Below are 22,838 nucleotides of genomic sequence, written 5' to 3' on the forward strand. Positions count from 1 at the left end.
AAGGTAACTTGCTAGTCAACTATTTCTGCAGCAGGACACAACCTGAACTTCCTCAGCGTGAAGGTTCTGTTTTGACTTTCTTTCAAGGTAGGGAGAGAAAACTGGGCTGGGAGACTATGCAAATGATGTGTGGGAAAGTCGCACCTTAAGTAAATAAGGCCATCAGTGCGTGTCTGGGCAGGGAGAGGGAGGTGGGACTTCGAAAGAGAAAGGGCTAAATTCTGGAAACAAAGCCTGTTGTTCTGGCTGGGAGGGCCCTCCCCTGTATAGCTGTATGTGTGTTCTGATGACAGCAGCACAAATCACAGTCGGCCTCCGCTGATATCCATCTGAGCAGGGAGCAGGCTTGGAATCACTAATAGCACTGCCATTGGGACTTTCTCCAGAACACCCTTAATTAGGAAGAGTTAAGGTAGGTGGATTCCTGCTCCGCATTGGACAGCAATGCTGTTAAATACTACAGTCCATCGCCACCAATGGGAGACAGCAGGAGAAGCCCCTCAGCCTTCCAGGAAATAAACTATCTTTCTGAAGTGTAGGAAGAGACAATTCGGGACAACCAGTTCTTAATTTAGTTCCATGTTCCCCCTTGCATGGGAGGGGAACAGACGGAGTGGTGGAATCATAAAGGTAAAGGCCACAGATAGTTCTCTTTAAAGAAGTAGCCTCAAAATTTACTAAGCAGCAAAGTCATGTGGCCAGCTTGTCAAATGCAGACTCCTGGGCCAAACCAAGGACTAGGATTCTATGGATGTGGGACGGAGCCCACGAACCTGCATTTTAACAGCTCCCTTGTTAATTCTGGAAGTTACACTTTGAGTACTGAGGTTTGGGGGCAGTGATTGCTGATGGTCCCATCAGCAGCATCGCTTGGGAGCTTGTTAGAAATGCAGAAACCTGGGCTCAGCCCAGACCTATAGAATCAGGACCTGCGTTTTAATAAGAGCCCCAAATAACATTAGTTTGGGACATACTGGTTTAGACTATGTTTCATAAGATTCCCTTTACTCATGTCAGAGTAGCTTTGGGGGCAAAAGTGACAGGCTCAAAGGATCCATTTAGCGTTACTCCTTAAAATTTGGGAGGAGGGAGAGTAAAGCATAAGACTGCCAAAAACACCACAGACACCAACAATATTTCCCAAAATAAGCCTTTTCCAAACTGGCGTAATATAAATTTCAAGAAGTTCCAAAACCCGCCATCGTGAAGTGGTCAGGGCAGGCCTCCCTTTGGCTTCCGCATTGTTCCTGGACCATAAAGGAACAGACTTCAAAGGACTGCAGCAAAAGTCTACATTCATCAGGCTCAACTGACAAGATTCCAGGGCAGCCATTAACCTCTCAGCACCAACCCAGCTCCCGCCTGCAAAGGGGCCAGGAGATTGGACTAATCCCATTCTAAAGAATGCTGGACTTTTGCCTATTGATGGGAAAAGTGGGGGAGGGGGCTGGGAGAAGAAAGCCTCGGTGGAAGAGGAGAGGGATGCAAAGAAACAAGCCCACATCCCTCCATCTAGCCCATCAGCACTGTAAGGGAAGATTATAAAAATGTGTTATCAATTTACAGAACAGTTAACACATGAAGTCACTGGCTATGCCCAAAGAGTTTCTTTTTATTCCAAGAGAGAAGTGGTGTGTGCATTCCACCAGACAGCTGGTATAATTTAATAAGCTTCGGATGTGTCTATCTGAATTTTTTTTTAAAAAAGCTTTCTTGTTCTCCAAGGAAAAAAGAGGCATAGTCACAATAAAGTCAGTTCCTCTCTTACATAAAGGAAAATTAAAAGAAATCTCACAAAAGACCAGTTTATTTACCTGCAGTCACCCGGGAGTTTGCAAGACCCATGCTTGGGACTGCAGCCTTGTCGGCAAATAGCTGTAAAAAACAGAGAAGGGCGTGTCAGCACACTGCCTGTTCCTTGCATCGCCACGGTCATGAGAATGGCCCATTGCATTAAAGTCTGCAAATTCCACGATTTTAACAGGTCTCATATCAAGTCCGTTGTAAGGAGAGGAAGATGGGAGGGGCCCAAATAACAAAACCAGCTTTAAACTTCAAGGCCTTGTTAGCAGATTCTGAAAACATGATATTGTTTGGGGACAAAATGCAGACAAGTTGATGAGGGAAGGGGGACCTTCGTCCAGCCTCTCTAAACCACAGCTACCCTGGCTCCTTGAGCAGAGCTTGGTCAGTTTCCATTCTGCCCACACCCTTTTCATTAGAAGAAAAAAAGGTATAGATAATCCTTCCCCATCCCACCAGGACACATTCAGATGAGCCTCAGCCTTTAAAAAAACAAAACAAAACAAAACAAAAACAACCCATACCAAATGCCTGGTATGAAAATTCCACGGGACTAACAGAGCCAGCCAGGCTGGATTCATTGGGCAGGCTAATCTGGTGGCCAGATCTGGTGAGACTTTTATAAAGTACCCTTGCAGAGCAATTCTCTACTTCGTTTAAAAAAAAGAAAAAAGTAACTTCTAAAAAATGTCAGTTTCTAAGACCAGGCAACAGTGGCTCATGCCTATAATCCCAACACTTTGGGAGATTGAGGCAGAAGGATAGCTTGAGGCCAGGAGTTCGAGACCAGCCTCAACAACATAGCGAGACTATGTCTACACAAAATAAAAAAGCTGGGTGTGGTGGCATGTGCCTATAGTCCCAGCTACTTGGGAGGCTGAGGCAGGAGGATCACTTGAGCCCAGGAGTTCAAGGCTCCAGTGAGCCATGATTGTGCCATCATGGGTGACAAAGTGAGCACCTTATCTTAAAAAAAAAAAAAAACACCAAACAAAAAACCCACACTAAGTGTTAGGTCGTTTAATTTTTAAAACACACTAAAATATGTTAATTCCCCTTTTCATTTGAATTCCAGAAATGCCATCCTTTTTAAACTCTTGTCTCCAATTATTTAAGAAAGCAGTAGTACTACCCGGGAGACCTGTAAATTCCTTCCCCCATGACCCACCCCTCTCTCATGGTTGAAAAACTCACTTTGAAATTGAGTCTATCAAAACAATTTACCTAATTATCATGTAAAATAAGCAGAGTACATTATCGCTCATGAGGGGATATTATACAGTCAACAGAATTACCCATCAAGTTGCTATGAATTGGAATCACTGAATTCTATAAAGGGACTGGGACAGTAGACAGCACAGAGACTAAAAGTGGGCCCAGTCCTACACCAGTAGGAAAGCTTGAGCTATCCACATACCTCTCCCCCTCAAAGCCATGCCCCCAAAGACGCCCAGTGAAAACTTGCTGCAAGGCTACCCTGAATGCAGGGGCTATCATTTCCTACAGGATAGACTGTTCAGACAACAACTGGGCTAACCTAGTCCTGTCTGGATCTATTTTGGGTCAAGTTCCTTAGAAGCAGAGTCTGAGAAGGGGATCTGGACATAGGTAGAAGGAATTGAGGGAAGCAGATGGGGTAGGGGAAAGAGCTGAGCAAGAACATGGTCTCAACTGGAGTCTGATTTCAGCCTAATCCCAGGGTAAGCTCTAGAGTGCAAATTGTACTACTGTTTTAAGGCAAAGGAAGCTGGGCTTTGTAGCCCTATGTCTGTCAATCACTGACTGTGAGCTGGAGGAATGGGGCATGCACTGGTTTGGCCAAGGACGAGTCTCCTGAGAAGGAGCAGCTGTGAGCTGTTGGCAGCCAACACAGCACCTGGGGGATGGGGATGCCAGTAAAGGGGATCTGGATGGGGCACCAACAGCATCTTCTACACTCAGCATCTTCATACTGCAGGCCCAGAATAACAGCCAAAATCCCACCCCACCTGAGATAGCCGCATGCCACCTGCCTGCTGGTGGGGTGATAAATGGACACTAAAAGCAACAGGCACACGTGCACATGCACACACACACACATACCTCTGTTACATTCGGGGCCCATCCAGCCTTCCATGCAAGTTTTGTTGCCATTCTGGTCACAGGCATAGTGTCCAAAGAAGTCATCTCTGGGGCGGCAGAACTTATTGCAGCCAAACCCATAGTAGTAGTCATCACAGGTCACGCGGATCTGATACTCAAAGTGGGCAACGCCCGTGTTCTGCTTCAGCGTCTGCCACTGCCGGCTGGGGTTGATCATGCCCGAGTGAGAAGCCTTTTCAATAATACTGTCAGGTTCTAGAGACAAAGTGATGAATCATGTTAATATTCACATTGCAGCCTTCTTCCCTGACCATTTTGGCTTTTTCAAATAAAAACATATGCACCTGCTACAAAATTCTATCTGTTGTAAAAAAGGCAAAGAAATGAAAAGTTTATGCCCCTACCCAGAGACAACCTGTTACCACTTATTTACCTTCTTTAATGGGTACACAGTATTTCATTGTCTGGAAACACCAATAAATAATTTACCTAGTCTCTGACATGTGTGCATGTGAGTCGTTTGGGCTTCTTACTATTAAACAAAGCCACAGTGAGCATTCCTTGAACGTATCTGCCTGTGTATGGTTCCCACAATGAGATACTCTAGAAATGGAAGTGCTGAATCAGAGTCCGTGCACAACAAATCAACCTCCGTCCACAGTCTCAAACTACCAGTCTGTCCTCCCACCACCCAGGAAGCTGTGTTTCCCAATAACACTGCCAACGTTGTACATTATCAAACCTTCTAATCTATGCCTGATAGGTAAAGAGGTATCTCATTTAATTAGCATTTAACTAAGTGATGGCGAGAGCCCTTTCTGGTAGTTACAAAACCATTTATATTTGTTCCTGTGAACAGCAACAGCTTCTCTCCTCTGCCAACTTTTCTATTACATTGCCATACTGACTTGCAAGTGCTCTTTACATATGAGAGACAGTAGCTCCCTATGGAATGTTGCTCTTGAAGAAATTTCATTATTCCAGATAAAGGTCAGCAATCATTTCTGGTTTTAGAGTTTTATGTCTTGCTCAGAAAAGCTTTTTGTCCATTTCAAAACTCTTAACTGGAAGCCAAGGAGAGGATTGAGTTACTTTTTTTTTTTTTTTTTTTTTTTTTACAATTGTTAACATGGCAACCTTTAAAGCCAGCTCTTAAATACCAAGACCTTGAACTTGATGCATTCCACCTTTCTCCTCTGCCCAGAAGGCAGATGGGAGAATAATTCACCAAAGTTTAGACACAGGTAAATTGAGGGGAGGGTTTCTTTTTTCTTTTTGTTTTTTTGAGCCAAGTCATGCTCCTGAAAAAAAATGCTTACTGAGGAAAATAAACACCTCGAGCTCAAGCAGCTCTCAGGAATATGTAGTCCCTGCCCTGAGGCCACTTATCATCTAGTTTGAGAAGAGACAGGTACAAAAATAGCTCAAACATCAGGTGCCAGCAGTTCAGGGGAGGGATCTGAAAAGGCAGCAAGGCACTAAATCAGCACCCCAACCTGGTTTTGTGTTTGTTTTCTTAAACCTGCCAGCACCAACTCTTCATCACCTTGTCAAATTCAAGGCCATCTTGGAGAGACAGTTAGGACCGACTTGCAATGTCTTTGTGATTCTTACCCACCCACATGGCTGTTTTTCTAGGCCTCGGGCCAGTGCTCCTTTAAAAAGTGATGCAAGCCCTATAGGTGACCAGGAGAGAAGGGACTCCTGGGTGGCTTCATCCACACACCACTTCCAACAGGGCCCCAGCGTTCGCCCTCTGGGGCTCTCAAACTGCTGCGTGGGCAAGACAAGCCTTGAACAAGCTCACATACCTGCAGCCTGACACCCCGGCACGCACTGAACCACTTGCAGGTAACACTTTACTCGTTTTTGCAAATAAACAGAGGCCAAGGAATGACAAAAATGTCTCTCCATTAACTATGTTTGCTCTGCTGGTTCAGTTAAAAAGCATAGTGGGCTATTACCACGCGCTTACAAGATCTTCATAAAAGGGATCGGTTAAACACACTAGCCATGGCTTAAAGGCATCCAGCTTCTGAGGCTGGTATCAACAACAAACAGTTTAGACAAGAGTCCAGGGCAATCCTAGGGGTGCAGGACTGATATGTACTTTTCAGTCACGCAGTAAGCTTTCCACTTATTTCCGGGAAGTGTCGTGCAGAGGATCACTTCAGAATCCTCAGTGGAGCTATGGAGCTGCATACATAATTTCACACCTGCTCAGGGAGGGGGTCGAGCATGTCTGGGTTCAAATACGTCTGCTGCCTGCTTCCTGATCACGCTTTCCTTCAGCTTGGGGCACTGGAAAGGAATCTGTGGCAGTTCGTTTGGCAGTCCAGCCTTGTGATTGGAAAAGAACATCACCATGCCTCCCTGCAATCCCCAGTGCCATGAAGATGAGTCACGAAGAAGCCATGACCGCCTCACAGGCCAAGGAGGAGGTGATGAAGGGCGAGTCTGAGCATAACCTGGGACCACACCGACCCAAAAACCTGGAAGGGGGCCTTAGCCGAGAAAGCTAAGCTACAGGGAAAACCTGGTGTGAAGTGTGCCTATTTATGTTTACATGTTTATTATGCATTACAGTAAACTGAAACCATTTGCTCTAGGGGAGAAAGAAATTTGGAACTCTATATACCACAGTCCCAAAATGTAATAAAAGACTTTGGAGGACCGATGACAGAAGGACCAGCCTTAAATACTTTCAAATACATAAACAGCACCTAGGCTATATTTGGGCCCGAGTCTGCCTGTGAGGGCTCACTGCAGAGCTGATAGAAGGAATTCTCTGCCCTAAAACTCAGGGCTCTGCCTTTGATTTACATCTGAAGCCAGAATGTTTACAACTCGCTTGGGTCCCACAGGGCAGCCAACTCCGTTTGGGCTTCTGAACATCCTCAGCTTCTGCCCTGTGGAGTGCAGTCCAGAGGGAGTGGCTGAGGGTGAAGAAAGGAACAAAACACTCCAGGTAGCATAAACAGCATGTGCAAAGGTCCTGAGGCCAGAGAGCATGTGATGTAGTTGAGGATAGAAAGGCAACTGCTAGGGTATGGCCAGGCTACAGATACGATGGACAACACGGTGTGTAAGACAAGGCTGGCAGGGAGACAAAGCTGGGCTGCACAGAGCCTTGTGGGCCACATGAAGATCTGTCCCAAGAGCAACAGAAGGCCACCAAGTGGTTGGTTTTTCATAATAAGGGTGACAAGCAAATGTTATGGCTCTGAAAGGACCAGGATGGCAGAAGAATGGAGAAAGCACTAGAGGTGAGTCAGAGCAGATAAAGGTGGACCAGACGAAGGCTACTCTAAGTTCAGTCATGAGCAGATGGTGACTTGGACCAGGGCAGTGGCAGAAGGCAGGCAGATTCAAGTGAAGAGCTGGAGAGATTTTTCAGAACTTGGAGGTGGACTAGGTATGGATGCTAACAGAGAGGGGGTACACAGATCGCCTTCTATATTTCTGGCTTATGGCAATGAGTGTTCAAATATCGGTGCCAGACACCCAGAAGGGGCCCTGGGGAAGGGACTGCTTTTGGCAAGAGAAGATCCTGAGTTTGGTTTTGACTGTGCTGAATTCAAGATTCCTTGGAAGCATCATAAAAGAGGCCAAATAGGCAAGTGGAGAAACCATTTCCACCAAACCCATCTCCCTCTTCAGGGTTCACCAAGTGAGTTTTGATAACCTGCAATGGGCACCCTTGAGGTTTAAAAGAACTTTATTCCTACCTCAGTTTTTCTTGTCCTCTTCCAGGGATTTGATTATCCCCCCAGGAGATGAAACATCCTAGAACCCCAAAATCGGGCTACCTGGAAATGCAGACAACTGTGGGTAGCTCTGGACAAGCCCTGGGTTCCCAGGGAACATAACTCCCTGACCTGCGAGGTGACAGGAGGTCCAGGAAAGGTGCTGTGAATGCTGCAGTGTGGCGGGGAGGTCTCTCACATGTCCCTAACAAGTATACTGACCCGGCTCTTATCACAGGCCAGGATCAACCTCAAGCTGTTCACTCTACCGGGTGGATTGTTTCAATAGCTAAAAGGGAGGGGAAAGAACACCATGCCGACACCATACTATTACAGAAGAGCCTATGTCTCCCCCCTCCTCAACCCCTTCTGCCTAATGCTTAGTTACCATTGTAAGCAGGTCACAGTGACATAATGTTCACAGTCCTCAACGTTTGTGGCAGGGAGGGGAGAACAAACAGGTGTCTATGACCCTGACTGGCATCAGCCATAGCCAAGGCTGACAGAGCTTCCCTGCCACTCCCACACACACCCCCCCACGGCATTACGGGGTAGCCCTCTGGGGAGGAAGACTCGAACCTTGGACTTTCATGAGCTCCCCCTCCAGGGAGCTGGACTTAAGATTCCCAAGCTAGAAGAGTGACCCAAATGGCCTGGGACTCTGGCACATCGGAGCTCAGCAATGATTCTGTGGCTCCAAGTAGCCCCATAAGCCAGCCACAGGTGGAAGCTGCCCACGTAGCGGGCACCAAGTCCTCACTGCACCCACGGTGGGCATTCACCATTTTCTGTCAGCGAAAAAAGCAAGGCAAGGAAAGATGAAAAGACGTTATGCACAGTGAAAGCAAACCAAAAAAAATGGTAAGATAGAAAAGCAAAAAGTACAAGGCATTCAGGGAACAGAGAGCCAAGACAAGAAGCTGGATCCACTCTTCCTCATGCACAGACCAAGAGATTTCAGTGCGCATCAAGTTTTCCAGCGACCGCAACCCAAACTCTGCTGGCAAAAAGGGAACTTGAAGTTTCGGCTCGTGAGCGAAAACACTGTAAAGTTACAATTAAAGAGCAAGACTACTTTGTAAGCCAGACTATGTCATTTCAATTACATCCTCCATGGCTTATCCACCAAAACCAACCCCTCAGTCCTGAAAGGCAACCTGCACTGAAAACAGAGCCATCTTTCAGAAAGGGACAAGGCAGGTAATGGCTGTGAAGCTCTGGAATTGCGCTTCAATGAAAGGTTTGTGGAGCAGTGTGGGAAACCCGGACAGGCTAGAAGCTCACCTGCCCACCAAGTGAAATTCAAGGTCGGTCTCTAGAGCCCAGCACCACCTTTATGGCTTTATCTTTCTGATGAGAGATTAAACACTCACTTAAAGTTTAAATGGACTTTTAAAAAGTCACTACTTTGATCCTTTAGCAGACTACAAGGTTTTAAAGTTGTAAAACCATTAAGATCTCTATCCCGAAGATAATCTAGGTTTCATAATCAGGGAATGAGTTAACTGGGAGTCTGTTCTGGCCACTTAATATTCCAAGCAAAAATCCTAGAAAAGTTAAGGAATACATTCCACTGAAGGTTCACCCTGGGGTACAGGGGAGAACAGAAGGCAAGGGGTGGCAGAAATCCTAAGTACTAAGGAGACAGATCCAGCTCCAACTGGTTGGCCAAGCCCCACACTTCCACGTGTGTTTAGAGAAAAGTCCACAGAAGCGATACTTACGAACGGTGTCATTACTGGAATCCCACGCCTCCACAAGCAACGTATAGGACCTCTGCAAGACAAACAAACAATTTAGCAATTCAGAAACAGGGTCGACTTTCCAAAATCTCGTACATTCTTGGCCTCCCAGAATACCCCACCAAACAAAACCGTAATGCCAAAATAAAAATTCTGTTGGTTGTTGCATTGAGTTCCTGGATGTTTAAATCCAAACCAACTCCCCTTCCTTTGTCAGCACTCTTCCCAGGTTGACAAATGACTCCTTTCACCTGGCAGGGACGCACTGGAGTCAACATGCATGCAGGCAGCTCAAAGTTGAGATCAGGAAATGCCACCTCACTATATGATATGAGAGTATTTAGCATATAGTTTCCCAAAACTTTCCAGACCCTGACCCTAGTGCATGAGGAAACACACACACACACACACACACACACACACACGCACACAAAGAATTTATTCTAAGCTAACCTAACCAGGTATTTGTACCGAGGGGGTATTGCTAAGGTTACACTTTGGGCCCTGGTGAGGCAGTCTCTAGGGAGGCCCCCTTTTCCTTTTTAGAACCCCTTTGAAAGCTCTGTCTGTGTGAGACCATCCTGGCTCCCACAAGTATCGGGTAACTCTAGGAAACAGGAGGGGGTAGATGCAAAGTGACTCTGCAAGACAAAGAAGTCAACCTCACTTGGGTGGTGGAGTTGGGGGCAGATCCCAGGGAAGAAAGTACAAAGGGAGAAACAACCGCACACCCATGGGTTATATTTATTGATGAACTTATCTGTTAATAAGATCTAACATTCCAAGAATAATCAGAGTCTACTAACTAAACAAATTCCCTGGATACTGGCAAGATGCCAGCTGTTAAACTGAAGGCACCTTTTATCTTCCAAGCTTATCTCAGAATTCCACCTCCCCACCCCCAGCGAAACCTAAGCTATTAGCAAATTCCCTCCTTTTCTAAAATTTTCCTTCGTAATTTACAGTAAGGTCAGTCTCAAAAAACACCAGCGTTTAAATGAAGCTTCTGCTATCTTGGCACTGAAGAAATGTACTCAAGGCAGGTGGGGTAGACAAGGAACATGAACTAGGTTATGAATCCCTGCTTTGCTGTGTCAGAAACCAAGCCATAGGAAATAGAAGCGTGTATAGATTAAATAATACCGTGCTGTGCCACCAGAAGCACACTGCTGCCAAGAGAAGAGAAAGCACCTATAAGATAAAGGAAAAAGAGAAAAAGGGAGGGTAAAAGGGAGTTTCATTCATAACTCAAGGCCAGCTTAGTGCTCTCAGAGTGACACAGCAGGTCATCTCTGAATATAAAATTATCTTGTGATAGACCCTGCCTTGGAATTCAGCCGAAATATGTTTCATACTCAAAGCAGAGTAGGATTCCATTTCGTTCACTGATAACTGTGGGAAAATGCTCAGAAAAGCAAGCAAAACCGGGCAAGCCAGGGCACATACCCAGCCCTCTCCTGTTAGTGGCCACAGGTCCAAATTCATTGCTGTTGTTACTATTTTATTAGCGAAAGTTATACCTTATTTACTGCCTCTAAGTTTCTTAGGACTTCCTGCAAATTACAGGACTCTTCCCTAAGAGCAGCAAGAAATTATATTTCTCTACTGATTTGAGGTAAGAGCACAGTCAAAATGAGGCCAGATGTGTGGCTGATTCTGTATAATTAAGCCCTTCATTTGCTGGTCACGTTGAGGCCCACGTCCTCCACTTCAACAGTATTGTTGTAATTAATCCTCTGATTAAATGCATTGATACCAGGAGTTTTGACAGACTTGCACAAGCGCTAAACACATAATACCCACAAACCCCACTGCAAGGGAAGGTGCCGGGACTGAGCTGGCATGGCAGTACTCAGTTTAATACTCAAAGAGGAAAGCATCCTTAGGTCTTGCACAAGAACTTGGATGACCAAGCAGTCTACCAGGCTCATCCTCGCCAGAACTGGGAAAACCTCAGAAGTTGCTGACCAACATCACCCCACCTGGAGAGAAAAGAATTGCACACAGCCCTACGTGCCTGGCTCTGTGATTTTCCATGAACTGCCCTTCTTTCTCAGAGGCAGAGACAGGGTGAGGGCAGGGAGCTACAGTGACGGCAACAAAGCCTGGACTTTTTTTCCTGTCTGTTTCAGGGAGGGGATTAGGGTCTCCTGGGGCAGGAGGATTCCTCCTGCCCAGCCCTACAGAGAAAAAGGATTCCCTCCAAGGCTCCTATTAGGAGGCACTCAACCTCCCACTCCATCCCCACACTATAGATCAGCAATCAAGATAATTTAACAATGATTATTAGTTGCTAGAGAACTTTAATTTTTCCCAGGCCCACACTTGACCTCTGTACATCCCTGAACATACACCCAGGCACTGAGATCCCAGATCATGCACCCCGCATCAAAGCAGGGACCAGGCCACAGAGCAACAAATCCACTATGCCGAAGTCACATACAAGCAGCCACTGCAACTCTGACCCCCAGTAGAGGCGGAGTCCTCCATCCCAGGAGGGCTTGGAAAGGCAAGTGTTCAAATTTAAGTTTATACAGCAAAACAACAACAACAAAAGCAAATACCTGGGTTTTTCTTGATTTCAGACTACAGAACTAAGACTCTGCCGAAGAGTCACCTGGCTTTCATCTTTCCTTATGTTTTCCAGAACAGTACTGTGAAGGCCACACAGGAAGGAGGGGTAGCAAACAGATCTTCAGTCTGGATTTGCAAAGTGAGTCACTTCAGCCCCTTCCCAGCTCCAAGCCCAAGGAAATCTGGAAACCTGGCAGCTGGTTCCCATTCTGGTGTGGCATCAAAGAGGAATGGTCAGCCTTCGGAATTGCTTTTTGGAAGATTTCTGTGGAATTCTACCTAGAGGAGAGTCCTGGCATCAAAGCCCCAAGGCATCCAAGGGCCACCAGGTTCCCAGCAAGGCTGGGGCCCCTGCACCTCCTCCCACCCTCCACACTTAGGCTGCTGTGCCAAGGTTGTGTTCTCTGCCCTGTCCCACTCCATGGCGGTTACCTTGGCACTGGGCAGAGCGGTAAGCACTTAATTGCCACATTAAGAAGGGGGGATGTAAGAAACAAAGGTAATTGTGTTGGCAGCCGGGAGCTTCCTTTTCCTGGCAACAGTGACAGCCAAACCAAGCCCTGAGAAGCGGCTGCCTCCCCTCCTGCCAAGCTGACGGACACAAATAAACCGCCATCCAAACGGCACGCGTGCGGCGTCCAAAACCCCAGGCTGCTGCGACAGGCAGGCCCGCCGGCGGCACGCACATCCTGGGAATGCCCGACGTGCCAACGCGGCCATTGTGCACAGTCAGTCGGCTCCCGGGGTTCGTCAGGGGCCCTGAGCTCTGCTGACTCAACTGTTGCTTCCTGTCGCTTGTCCTGTATTAGCATTATTTTTGGAGAGGCCCCATTATTCTCCATAATCCTCATTTCAGTCAATTCGGCCAACTCTATTGTCCTGCCTGTGTCTGGGTGGCCAGAGTATAAAATATTCCAGTCACAAAACATATTAAGCAGAAAAGGTTGCAGGGAGTCCATGTGTGGCGCATGCACACGTACTCATGCACACAATGCGAGTGGGTTTTGGGAAAGTGAGATAAGAAAGGACAACTATCCTATAGCATCTAGGCTAAGACTTCAGGCACAGAAAGCAATCAAGTCTGTAGGGCTTGACATGTCAATAGAGTCCGATCTGGTTACAAAGGGTGATTTTCTCATCAAAGCCCACTCAAAGGCTCACCAAGGGGCCCCAAAGCTCATATCCAGATTTGTGACTCTCAATGAGACATCCCCACCCCCTTTCCCATCATTACCCTTACCTGTTTGAAAAGCATCCCACTGATAATTAAATGCACCAGTTACAAAAGGGTGGCGAGGTTAATAGATAGAATACCAAGAAGCCAGCCAAGCACAACGGTCTGGTTCACACAGAGCAAGCCTGAACAAGAAGCCTTTCTATTTATTTACCAAAAGTGCATAAAAACTGGGTTGAGCTGGTAGAGGACTCTGCATGTTTGACTATTTATGTACTCCTTTAACTACTGGGAGCCACCTTGCGGAATTTCTTCCCAGCACATGCACTGCAGCAATGGTAGATGTCACTGGCACCATTAAAAAAAAAAAAAAAAAAAAAAAAAAACCAGCAGTCACAGGGCTGCTGTGGTCCATGCGGTAATCAGAAATCAGCAAGGAAGTCACAACACAGCCACCCAGTGCCATGCACCAAAGTAAAGGTGGGATTTTTCTGAACCCAGGACCCTCCTCCATTTCCACCACCATTTTTAGAATCACCACTTTCCATTCATCCCAATGTATCTTCCAACAGTTGGAAGAAAAGATTAAGTTTTGAGAGAGATATATATATTTAAAAGCTGAAGCCAAGAGTCACTTCTCTCAGCAGCCTAGATCCTAGGCTTGAAGGATGGGGGTAGGTGGAAGAGCAACATGCCTTCCAGAAGTTTACCATGGAAGAATTTGCAGGAGTATTTGCATTTATGGATTACAACGCTAATTGTATGCACATCCAGAGATCATGCATTCTTACATTGTCACTAACCTTGAAAGCCGGACATTGGGACCAACTTCTGGCCCTTCTACAATGGGGCCAGTGGGTGATATGAATCCAGCCAAGGCCTCTGGTTCACATTCCTGTTTTCAGATCAGGAACCGTGAAGGCTCCTTGTTACCTTGACACTGTTTTTTTTTTAAGTAACTTTTTTCTCCATGCTAAACTTTCCACATGTCTTCTATCTAAAAGGTCCCCAAAGGCACCACTATTTGGTGTGAAGATTTTGAGCAGCACTTAGATTGCTGATTTTCTGGGAGGTTGCATGCCTGTAAGTTGCTGCTGACTCTCCTTTTAACCCACTGAACTCCCCCAAGAGCCTCCACGCCAAAGTTTCACCGTTTTCTAAAAACATCTTAAGTCCCTGTAGAATTACGGGTGTGGAACTGGTGGGTTGCAAATTCCTATAAGTACTGGAGGTTTGAATAAGTTGCTAAGAAACAAGACAACAAGGAGAAAGAAAACACAGAAGGTTACACCTGCAAGAGAAAAAAAAGATATTAGAAACCAAGTACCTGGAATCAAGATTCCATTTTTGGAGCAGCTATTCTGCAGATACTTAGCACAGCTCTTTCAAAGCAAGCACAGCTTCACTTTCCCCCAAGCCCAGTGTTGCAACACAGATACATCACTTCATCCCTTTGGTTTGAGGTAGACTTCTTAGGGCAAAAGCCGTTTTCTCCACATGCAGAAAGTCCCTTGCTCTGAGCACATACGTACACACATGCTCTTTCTTTGTATACATGCTGACTACACGGGCAGGATGCAAATCCTGGCTGCAGAAAGGAGGCGGGTCAAATCAGAACCCCATCCTTAAGCCCTCCATGTGCCCACACCATATCTACAGAAGCTCAGGGACTGGAAAAGACAGCAAAAGGCATAAAAGTAAGGGCCTGTCAATTACATTCTGTGATTAGCATCGTGGCAATTGGTCATTCAGGCCTGAAGCATGAAGGGGGCCAAAGCTGGCATCCCTCACACAGAAGAATCACGTTTCATTGGATTTTCAAAAAAAAAAAAAAATTAAGTTGATCTCAGCAAGTCTTTTAATAGGATCAATGGAATTTAAATATGAGGCTAATAAGCCAGATACCCCAATTTCTTCCCCTAACGTTTCTCTAGATTCATTTCACTCTGGGGCCACCGATGCAGCAATACAGCTAACTGGGGTTCTGAAGTTCCCAAAAAGCTTTTGGAGATGAGTAGTGGTAATTACACTAATGTATTTTTAATAAGCAGGCACTACTGGGATTTAGCACTAATTTTGGGAGGTACAAATTAACTGTTTCAGTGATTTATAAGTGGTAATTCCTAAATTATTTCCTGTTAAGCCCAATTACTTCCCACAATAATGTTCTTATCACTTGGTCCCCCAATTTGAGAATCATTAATCCAGATAGTTGCTGCAAGTTAAGCCCCTTAGAGCAGCAACAGTATGAGAATTAGAAGCCAGTGGTGAAAAACTACCCCAAGACCAGAGCCGGGGCAGGAGACACCACGTGGGACATACTCAGATATGATATATGGCAGGAAGGGCCGCCTCTACAAAGCCTTTCACATGCACACCAGAACATGGACTGTATTTCATATCTGACCAAATCGTTTCCTCCTCGTCCTCTCTAGAACATGAACAGTTGCTTGGATAGGGGTCATAATTCCAAACAAAAGGCATGAACTACATGACCTTCTACACTGACCTACCCCTGCACTCTTTGCTGATACCCAGCGTCAGCAAATTTGGGAGGACTCATGCAAATGGTAATTGTGCCTGCTAGGGGTTGGGAGCCCAAGGTGGTTTGGAGTTTTGTTTTGTTTTTAACCATATATCCTTTTCTTGCTATCTCTTGAATTCTGTACTAAGTTCATTTATTTCCTATTCAAGGAAATCAGTTTTAAAAGACATAGTTAATTGCCAAACTAAATGAAGCTGTGCCCTCTAGTTAAATACTCACTCAGCTACTTAAGTGTTTCAGTTACGTTTATACTCAGCCTGGAATCATTCTTGAAAGTTACGGACTGTGCCGTTTCTCCAACCACATACAGAAAAACAAATACACCTAAACTCCAATTTCTCTTGAGAATTAAATCTTATGTTTCACAGCAGGCCTTTCTGGGGCATCAGGGTGGAGACTTGTTTATGAGTGATACATGCGTTTGTCCCAACTTCAAAAGAACCACATTTTCAGTGGTGCCCCATCGGTCTTCCCCCATTCGAGAAAAGCCGAGAGTCTATTTCATGGTTGGTGACCCGTGGGGCCTGAAACCACAGAAGAGCACCAGCAAATGCAAATCAATCGCCTCTCCTGCCCTCCCACACTATTTCCGCTCGTTTTCCATTGAGGACTCTCTGACCAAGTGTCAAAAGCGGACAGACGCACTTTTCTGGGTCACTTTTCCTTGGCCAGCGAGGGAGCAAGCCTCCTTGTTTTCATGCTAGCCATCCCTCTGACCCTACTCTCCAAAATGAGCCTCAGCCAGGCTGCTGCTTTTCCACATCACTAATAAGATTCCTTTTATGGTCTTGTGAAAAGCGAGGGGCTCCAGACAGATCCTCCGGCAGGAGGGTGGAACCACCTGCAGGCCCCTTCCCCCTAAACTCCAAACACACGTTCAAGGGCAGTTTGAGTATTCACAGTCAGCTTGGGCCAGCCAGATTTAAACGCAGCCAGACTCTTTAGCTTAAAGTTCTCCCTAATAGGGGATTAACAAACAAGATAAATACTCTTGGTAAAAATGAAATCCCACAACAGAAGCAGCCCTTGGACCTGAAGAGAGCTTCACAGACAGCGTTGGTTTTACTTTTTCTTTTTATAAACCCCTTTTCATGGCAGTTTTTGATAACTGTCTTATCTCACCCACAGCAGAGGGCACTGTATAATGCCAGCTCCTGTAATCGTGGATTTTAAGAGCCACCCCAAGCTTCATACACAGACACAGCCAGATAGTCTCCCCTCTCGTCTCCTCCCAGAATCACAACCTAAGCCGGCGGACAGGAGGCAGCAGAGTGCACCCCATTAGAGCACGTGGTGGAAAGCAATGCTCTGGGGCACCGAGCTCCCCCTCTCACCACCCACCCTCCCAGCACAGGCTAGGCCAAGCCCCAGTCTTGGCAATGAGTCATGCCTCCTGGACAGCGGGAGCCAGGCAGAGGGCACACCCCCAACATTTCCCTTTCCTCCCCTTCTGCAATCGCACCCATCTTCCTTCCACCCATTTTGGGATGTTGCAAGGGCCTCGCTGCAGGATCTGCCAGCTGGGCCCGGGCCTCGAGCTCCTTTGGGGGCGGAATGGGGCGGGGGGATGAGGGCCTATCACTTGCACCCTCAGGCACTACCTCCAGAAGACCACCCCTTCCAAGCCTTGGCACCCGCCCTTCCCGGGGAAGTCTGCAAACACAGCTGTTCCAGAGCCCGGGAACCGCTGGAAGTGAGGCCACAAGAGCTACACCACTCGGGGGCGGGGGCAGGAAGGGGCCAGCAGCGGGCGGGGGTTCCCAGGTCTACAGCTCCTGTGAGGGCCCCAAGAACCTCCTCCTGCGGCGGCCGCCCCCGGCCCTTAAGCCGAGCCTGGAGAGCGCCCCCGCACACACTAAAATCTCCCGGGGAGCAGCGGGAAACGGACTCCCCCACACCCTCCAGGAAGGACACACCCGCCCTCCCGGCCGTTCACGGGAAAGGGGAGGTTGCCAATTTGGACGGCGTTCGCAGGCCAGAACTGCGCCGAGTCGCCTTCCACGGCGCACCAGGTTTAATTAGTTAAGCAAAGAGATCAGCTACAACGATCTCTTGGCTTGGGGCCGGGAGAGTTACTCTGGGAACTTCAAGTTGCAAGTTTACACCGGCCTTCCTAGGAGCCTGGTCCCATAAACCCTCTGGGATCCCCACTTTTGTGCACTAAGCAAATAGCAGCAGGAATGGGACCCACCTCGACTACCCCAGCCGAGATCTAACTATAGTGTCCCGGCTCCCTTACCCGCCACCCCTAGAGATTTCCCCAGTTAGCGCCGAGTTTCAAGCCAAAGCCCTTTAAATCCCTCTCGCAAGGGATAACAGGGCTCGGCCAGGCGCGGGTGTGAGTCTCCGCCCGGCCTCCTTCCCGAGTAGTCACTCACCGGCCAGGCGAAACTGAAAGGCAGCACGATGCGGTTGCGGTCGTTGCCGCGGCTGGCCTTGAGGTTGAAGGTGTTGCCCCCGATGACAGGCGTGGACCCTGAGCCGAAGCTGCAGGGCCCCCCGGCCGTGACGCGGGACTGATACTCCTTGAGGCACACTTTGAAGTATGTGTCACACTCGTCGCGGGTGCACTTGCGGTCTCCCGGGTTCCGGGCGCCGCCGCAGCAGTTCCCGTTCTGCAGCTCCCCGTTCACGTTCTGCATGGACAGGATCTCCAACTCGAACTGACCCGAGGCCCCACACACCTGCCGGCGAGGGAAGGAGGTAGGTCAGCGCGGGAGAAATCTGTTTTCTTCGAGTATAGAGGGGGCGACTCCCTCCCACTCCCCGCCCCGACGAGCCCTCCTCGCCGAGTGAAAATAATTTTGCGAAACTACGTTCAAGGACTCAACATGATTCCGGGGCAAAAATAAAAAAATTAAAAAAAATGCACGAGTGCGGAAGAAATCCGACGACTTCCCGGGGGGCAAGAGCGGAGCGAACGCGCCCCTGCCCGGCCTGGAGGGGTCACCCTCAGGAGGCAGGGGCTCCCGTGGGAGAGTTGGCGCGCTCAGCCCAGGTGCAGCCGCTCGGGCGCAGGGGCGAGGAGTCGGGCGCTCGAGGGCTGCCGAGCCTGCTCGCGGGGCTCAACCGCCCAGGGCGCCGCGAGGGGAGGGAGAGGACGGCTGGGAGGGAGGCCCGGAGAAGGGCTCCTACCTTGGCTCGCAGGGCACAGAGCAGGGCGAGCAGGAGGCTTAGGGGGCGCCCGGGCCGGCCGCGCGTCCGTGGGGAACGCATCGCTGCGCCGCGCGCCGCGGGCACTCGGGACGCCGCCGCTGCTGTTCGCGCTGGTGCTGCTGCCGGTGCTGCCGTCGCCGCTGCCCCTGCGGCCGCCGCGTCCCGGCTCTAATATACTCCGCCGATTGGAGCATGCACGACTGGAAAACAACACCACTTTTCAAAAGCCCTTTCAAGAGCGGCCCGTTCCAGAAGGCAAAGAGCCTGGCCTCCTTTTATTATTCTGATCGCTTCTTTGAGACGCTCCCCCTCCTCTTCCACCTCCCGGCTTTCTTTCCTTCTTTCGCGCTCCCCTTCTTTTATTATTAGATTATGCTCAGCCTTTTATTCCCTTTTAGATCAGCTGCATGGAAAAAGGGGGGAGGGAGGGGAGAAAAAAAAAACCCAGCCTAGCTCGCGGGCCGGCCGCAGGTAACACAATGACGCGTGCCCGCCCGGCTCTCGGAGAGGGACCCGGAGAGCCCGTCTGGCAGCGGCGGCCGGGGCTGGCCACCTCTACCCAGCACGCCGGGCAGGGCGCATGCGCGCTTATTAATATTCATGAGAGGGCGTGCTCACCCTGGGCACGCCCCTCCCCTTCACGTTGCTGTGGAGGGGGTAGTGCGAGGAGGAACTTGGAAGGGGTTGGGGGCTGCGGGATGCCCAGGGCGGCGTAGAAGTACCAGGGCCCCACACCAACCCCCGCCCTCGGGAGCTTCGGGCCAGGAGGGAAGGGAGAGTGCGGGGAGGTACTTGGAAGGGATCGTTGCTCAGGGACGCCTGGAGGCCCCCAGCGGGGACCGCCCCCTCGGGCGCCCCGGGCCGTGCGCCTTTGCCCGCGCGTCGGGGCCCCAGGTGTAGGCGCCGCGGCGCTGACTGAGCGGTCGGAGCGGGGCAGCTTCCGCCTTCCGAACCGCCTGCGTCAGCTGCGGCTTTCGCCCCGGGAGGAGGGCCTGCCTGCCCGCCGGGAGTTCGGCCCGCTTCCCGCGAGCGAGCCGCCCAGAGCGCTCTGCTGGCGGCAGAGGCGGCGGCGAGGCTGGCGCGCTTGCCGCCGTCTGCTCGCCCCGCGGAGGCGACCTGGGCAGACGCTGCTGGGAACTTTGAAAAACTTTCCTGGAGCCAGGCTTGCCGCAGATTCGAGGGGAAGCCTCGGCCGCGTCCCACCCCCTCCCAAATCCGAGTCTGCGGAGCCTGGGAGGGCTCCCAGCTTCCTTTCCAAACCGCGCCGGGGCAGAGGCGCGGGGAAACCGGGGGTAGAAGGCGGCGGGCACGCCGGGGCCCTGTTCAGGCTTTGGGAAGGGCCGGCGGAGATGCTGGTGGACTTGGACGCCCGCCCCGGCCGCAGTGCCGGGATTGCACCTGTAGGCGGCCTCCGAGCAGCTCTCTGGGTGGCAAGAGATGGGCCTGGGAGGGACCGTGTCCCCACCACCGCCAGCCGCGGAACTTGCCTTCTCTGGGGTGGCAGTGGAAACCGATACTGTTTTCCACCTTGAGGCAAGCCTCGCAATTAACAGCTACACTCCTGGTCATAATCAAGGTCGAAGAAAGCCCGTGGGCTGGCCGTAGCCTCTGCCAACCCCTCTCCCAACGGGCTTGCTGTTGCATTTGAGGGGACCTTTATATGGAAACATCGACTTCCTTTGAAGGGTGGACAAAGTTTTGGCCCTAATAGTAGGTATGTCCTGCAGAAAAGCGTGACTGTTCAGCGGCCGGTTTGGGGCTTGAGTTCTCCTGGGTGTGGGGCGTGATGGGCTGGCAATAGGTCAAGGGAAAATAGTTTCCAACATGCTGAGTTACGAGCATAAAAGGGTGGGTATTTGTGGTTATCTACTTATTGCATTTGATGGGAGGCTCAGTATGAACAATATTTTCAGTGCCAAATCTCATCATTCTGAGGAATAAACTAGGGCAGCTAACTGACCTCTTTACATAGGTTCAAAGCTACCAAGGATGGTTAGGAGTCTTGGCATTTTAACAGCCTAAGAAATGCTCCTAAGAAAAGTGCTTACTTAGTGGTAATGTGTCCCATCTTGAGCACTGGCGAGAGAATCCATGTTTTGGAAGGGAGGTTTCTAAGAACAGAGCAAGTTTACAGCTGGTCATGTTAGCAGCTGGGGTAGGCAGCGACAACCTGGGTGTTTCAATGTGCCCCAGCCTCCCTTTCCCCAATTATCCTAAATCAAGGCAACCAGTTGTCAACTGTAATCCCATCTACACTTTTCTCACTGAGGTTTCCATCAACACCAGTCTCCCCACTTATCTGTCCTGTTCTAATTTCTACTCCCAAGTATCCCTGAGTTTGGGTGCTAAATAACGGTTTAAAAGTAAAATGGGCCGGGAGCTGTGGGTCACGCCTGCAATCCCAGCACTTTGGGAGGCCGAGGCGGGTGGATCACGAGGTCAAGAGATTGAGACCATCCTGGTCAACATGGTGAAACCCGGTCTCTACTACAAATACAAAAATTAGCTGGGCGTGGTGGCGCATACCTGTAGTCCCAGCTACTCGGGAGGCTGAGAGAGGAGAATCGCTTCAACCTGGGAGGCGGAGGTTGCAGTGAGCTGAGATCATGCCACTGCACTCCAGCCTGGCGACAGAGCGAGACTCCATCTCAAAAAAAAAAAAAAAAAAAAAAGGCAAAATGGTGCTGAAAAAGGCTGGTGTGATCTTAAAGAGCACATTCCTTGGAGTTCCCTGTGTCGGACCCTGTTTTAATTCTGTGCCTTGTGCCCCCCACAGCTCTCAGGAAAGAGGCTGCGGAGCCAGACCTTTAGTTAAAGTGTTTAGATCTCCACCTGGCTTCACCTAGAAGGGCTACCTGAGATTGCAGGTGCCACCAGTTGCAATCTGGGCCACATGCAAGCCGGTGTCACCTCCAGTCCACCAGTGAATTTAGCCCATTTGACTGATAGGAAAGAAAATATAAATTCTGAGAGGTGAAAACTACCAGATTACACCTAACAAGAACGTCAAATCACTGATAAACACAAAATTTTCATGTCACATAGCACAGAGTCCCACACCCTTCCTGAGCCTGGGAACCCACTTTTAGAGAAGGCAGTTGTGGGCTAGAGGGAATTCTTTTGAAAATTTTCAGTTGGGGCTCTTCCAAATAATTGGGACTCCCCCAAAAAGCCAGTCACGTTTACCACAACAGACACTAAGTGGAAGCTCTATCCTCCGCTTCCTTGAAGCCAGTTGTCAGCCCCCCTCCTTAGAGAATGAGGAACTGCTGCCGAGAGAACTGAAATACAGAGATTCCCCCTTGGCAGGCCTTGTCCTGCTTTGGGGTATAGCCTCCAAGTGTAAATGAATATTCCAGAAAAACCTTCCTGTGGAAAATGCCATCTTTAGCTGTCATACCTACACCTGAGAGAAGGGGAGAGGCTTGTAGTCAGTTACTATCTGACCTGTCTCGTGTGCTCAAAACATCATCCTTGGATATCTTTTCCTTTAATTCTAAAAAGATGATGGATGCCTCATTTTTTCTTTTCCCAGAAAACTTGCCCCACTTTTATCTAGTCAACAACATATAGCAGTTCTGAACCTGCAAAAGCTTTATAAGAGACATTCAAGCTATATTAGCTGTATTTAAGTACATCTGATCAACTGTAATCCTTGGTTAATCAACACTGTGGTTAAAATAAGCTAATCAATATTTATTGAGAACTGCTATTATAAGCAGTAACATCGATGATCTAAAAAATATTATGTTAAGTGAAATAAGCCAGACACAAAAGACTACATCCTGTATGAATTTATTTATACGGAGTTCCAGAACAGGAAAAACTGGTGAAAAAAGATCACAAGAGTGATTTTGAGGGTGGGTGGGTGGGAGCAGAGCTTCATTGGGATGGGCTTGAGGCTCTTCTGGTGGCATTGTGGGGTAATGTTTCATATTTTTGATAGGTGTTTGGGCTACACATGTGTATGCATTTGTCAAAATTTATTAAATAGTACATTTAAGATTGTATTTCAT

The 22,838-nt window shown here is 48.8% G+C and overlaps 1 protein-coding gene across 1 annotated transcript in view; it reads right to left on the bottom strand.

The window, feature by feature from the left end:
- Window positions 1–21,488, bottom strand: part of JAG1 (jagged canonical Notch ligand 1) — a 38,377-nt gene extending 16,889 nt beyond the window's left edge. The window contains exons 1-5 of the mRNA XM_001169666.7: window positions 18,802–21,488; window positions 18,045–18,350; window positions 9,356–9,407; window positions 3,886–4,140; window positions 1,815–1,875 (exon numbers count right to left, since the gene is read on the bottom strand). Of these exons, the coding sequence (XP_001169666.1) occupies window positions 1,815–1,875; window positions 3,886–4,140; window positions 9,356–9,407; window positions 18,045–18,350; window positions 18,802–18,882 (755 nt within the window). The 5' untranslated portion in view covers window positions 18,883–21,488. The remainder of the gene's footprint in view (window positions 1–1,814; window positions 1,876–3,885; window positions 4,141–9,355; window positions 9,408–18,044; window positions 18,351–18,801) is intronic.
- Window positions 21,489–22,838: the final 1,350 nt, after the last annotated feature.

This window comes from Pan troglodytes, chromosome 21 (assembly GCF_028858775.2).
Source record: "Pan troglodytes isolate AG18354 chromosome 21, NHGRI_mPanTro3-v2.0_pri, whole genome shotgun sequence".
NCBI classification, from domain to species: Eukaryota; Metazoa; Chordata; class Mammalia; order Primates; family Hominidae; genus Pan; species Pan troglodytes.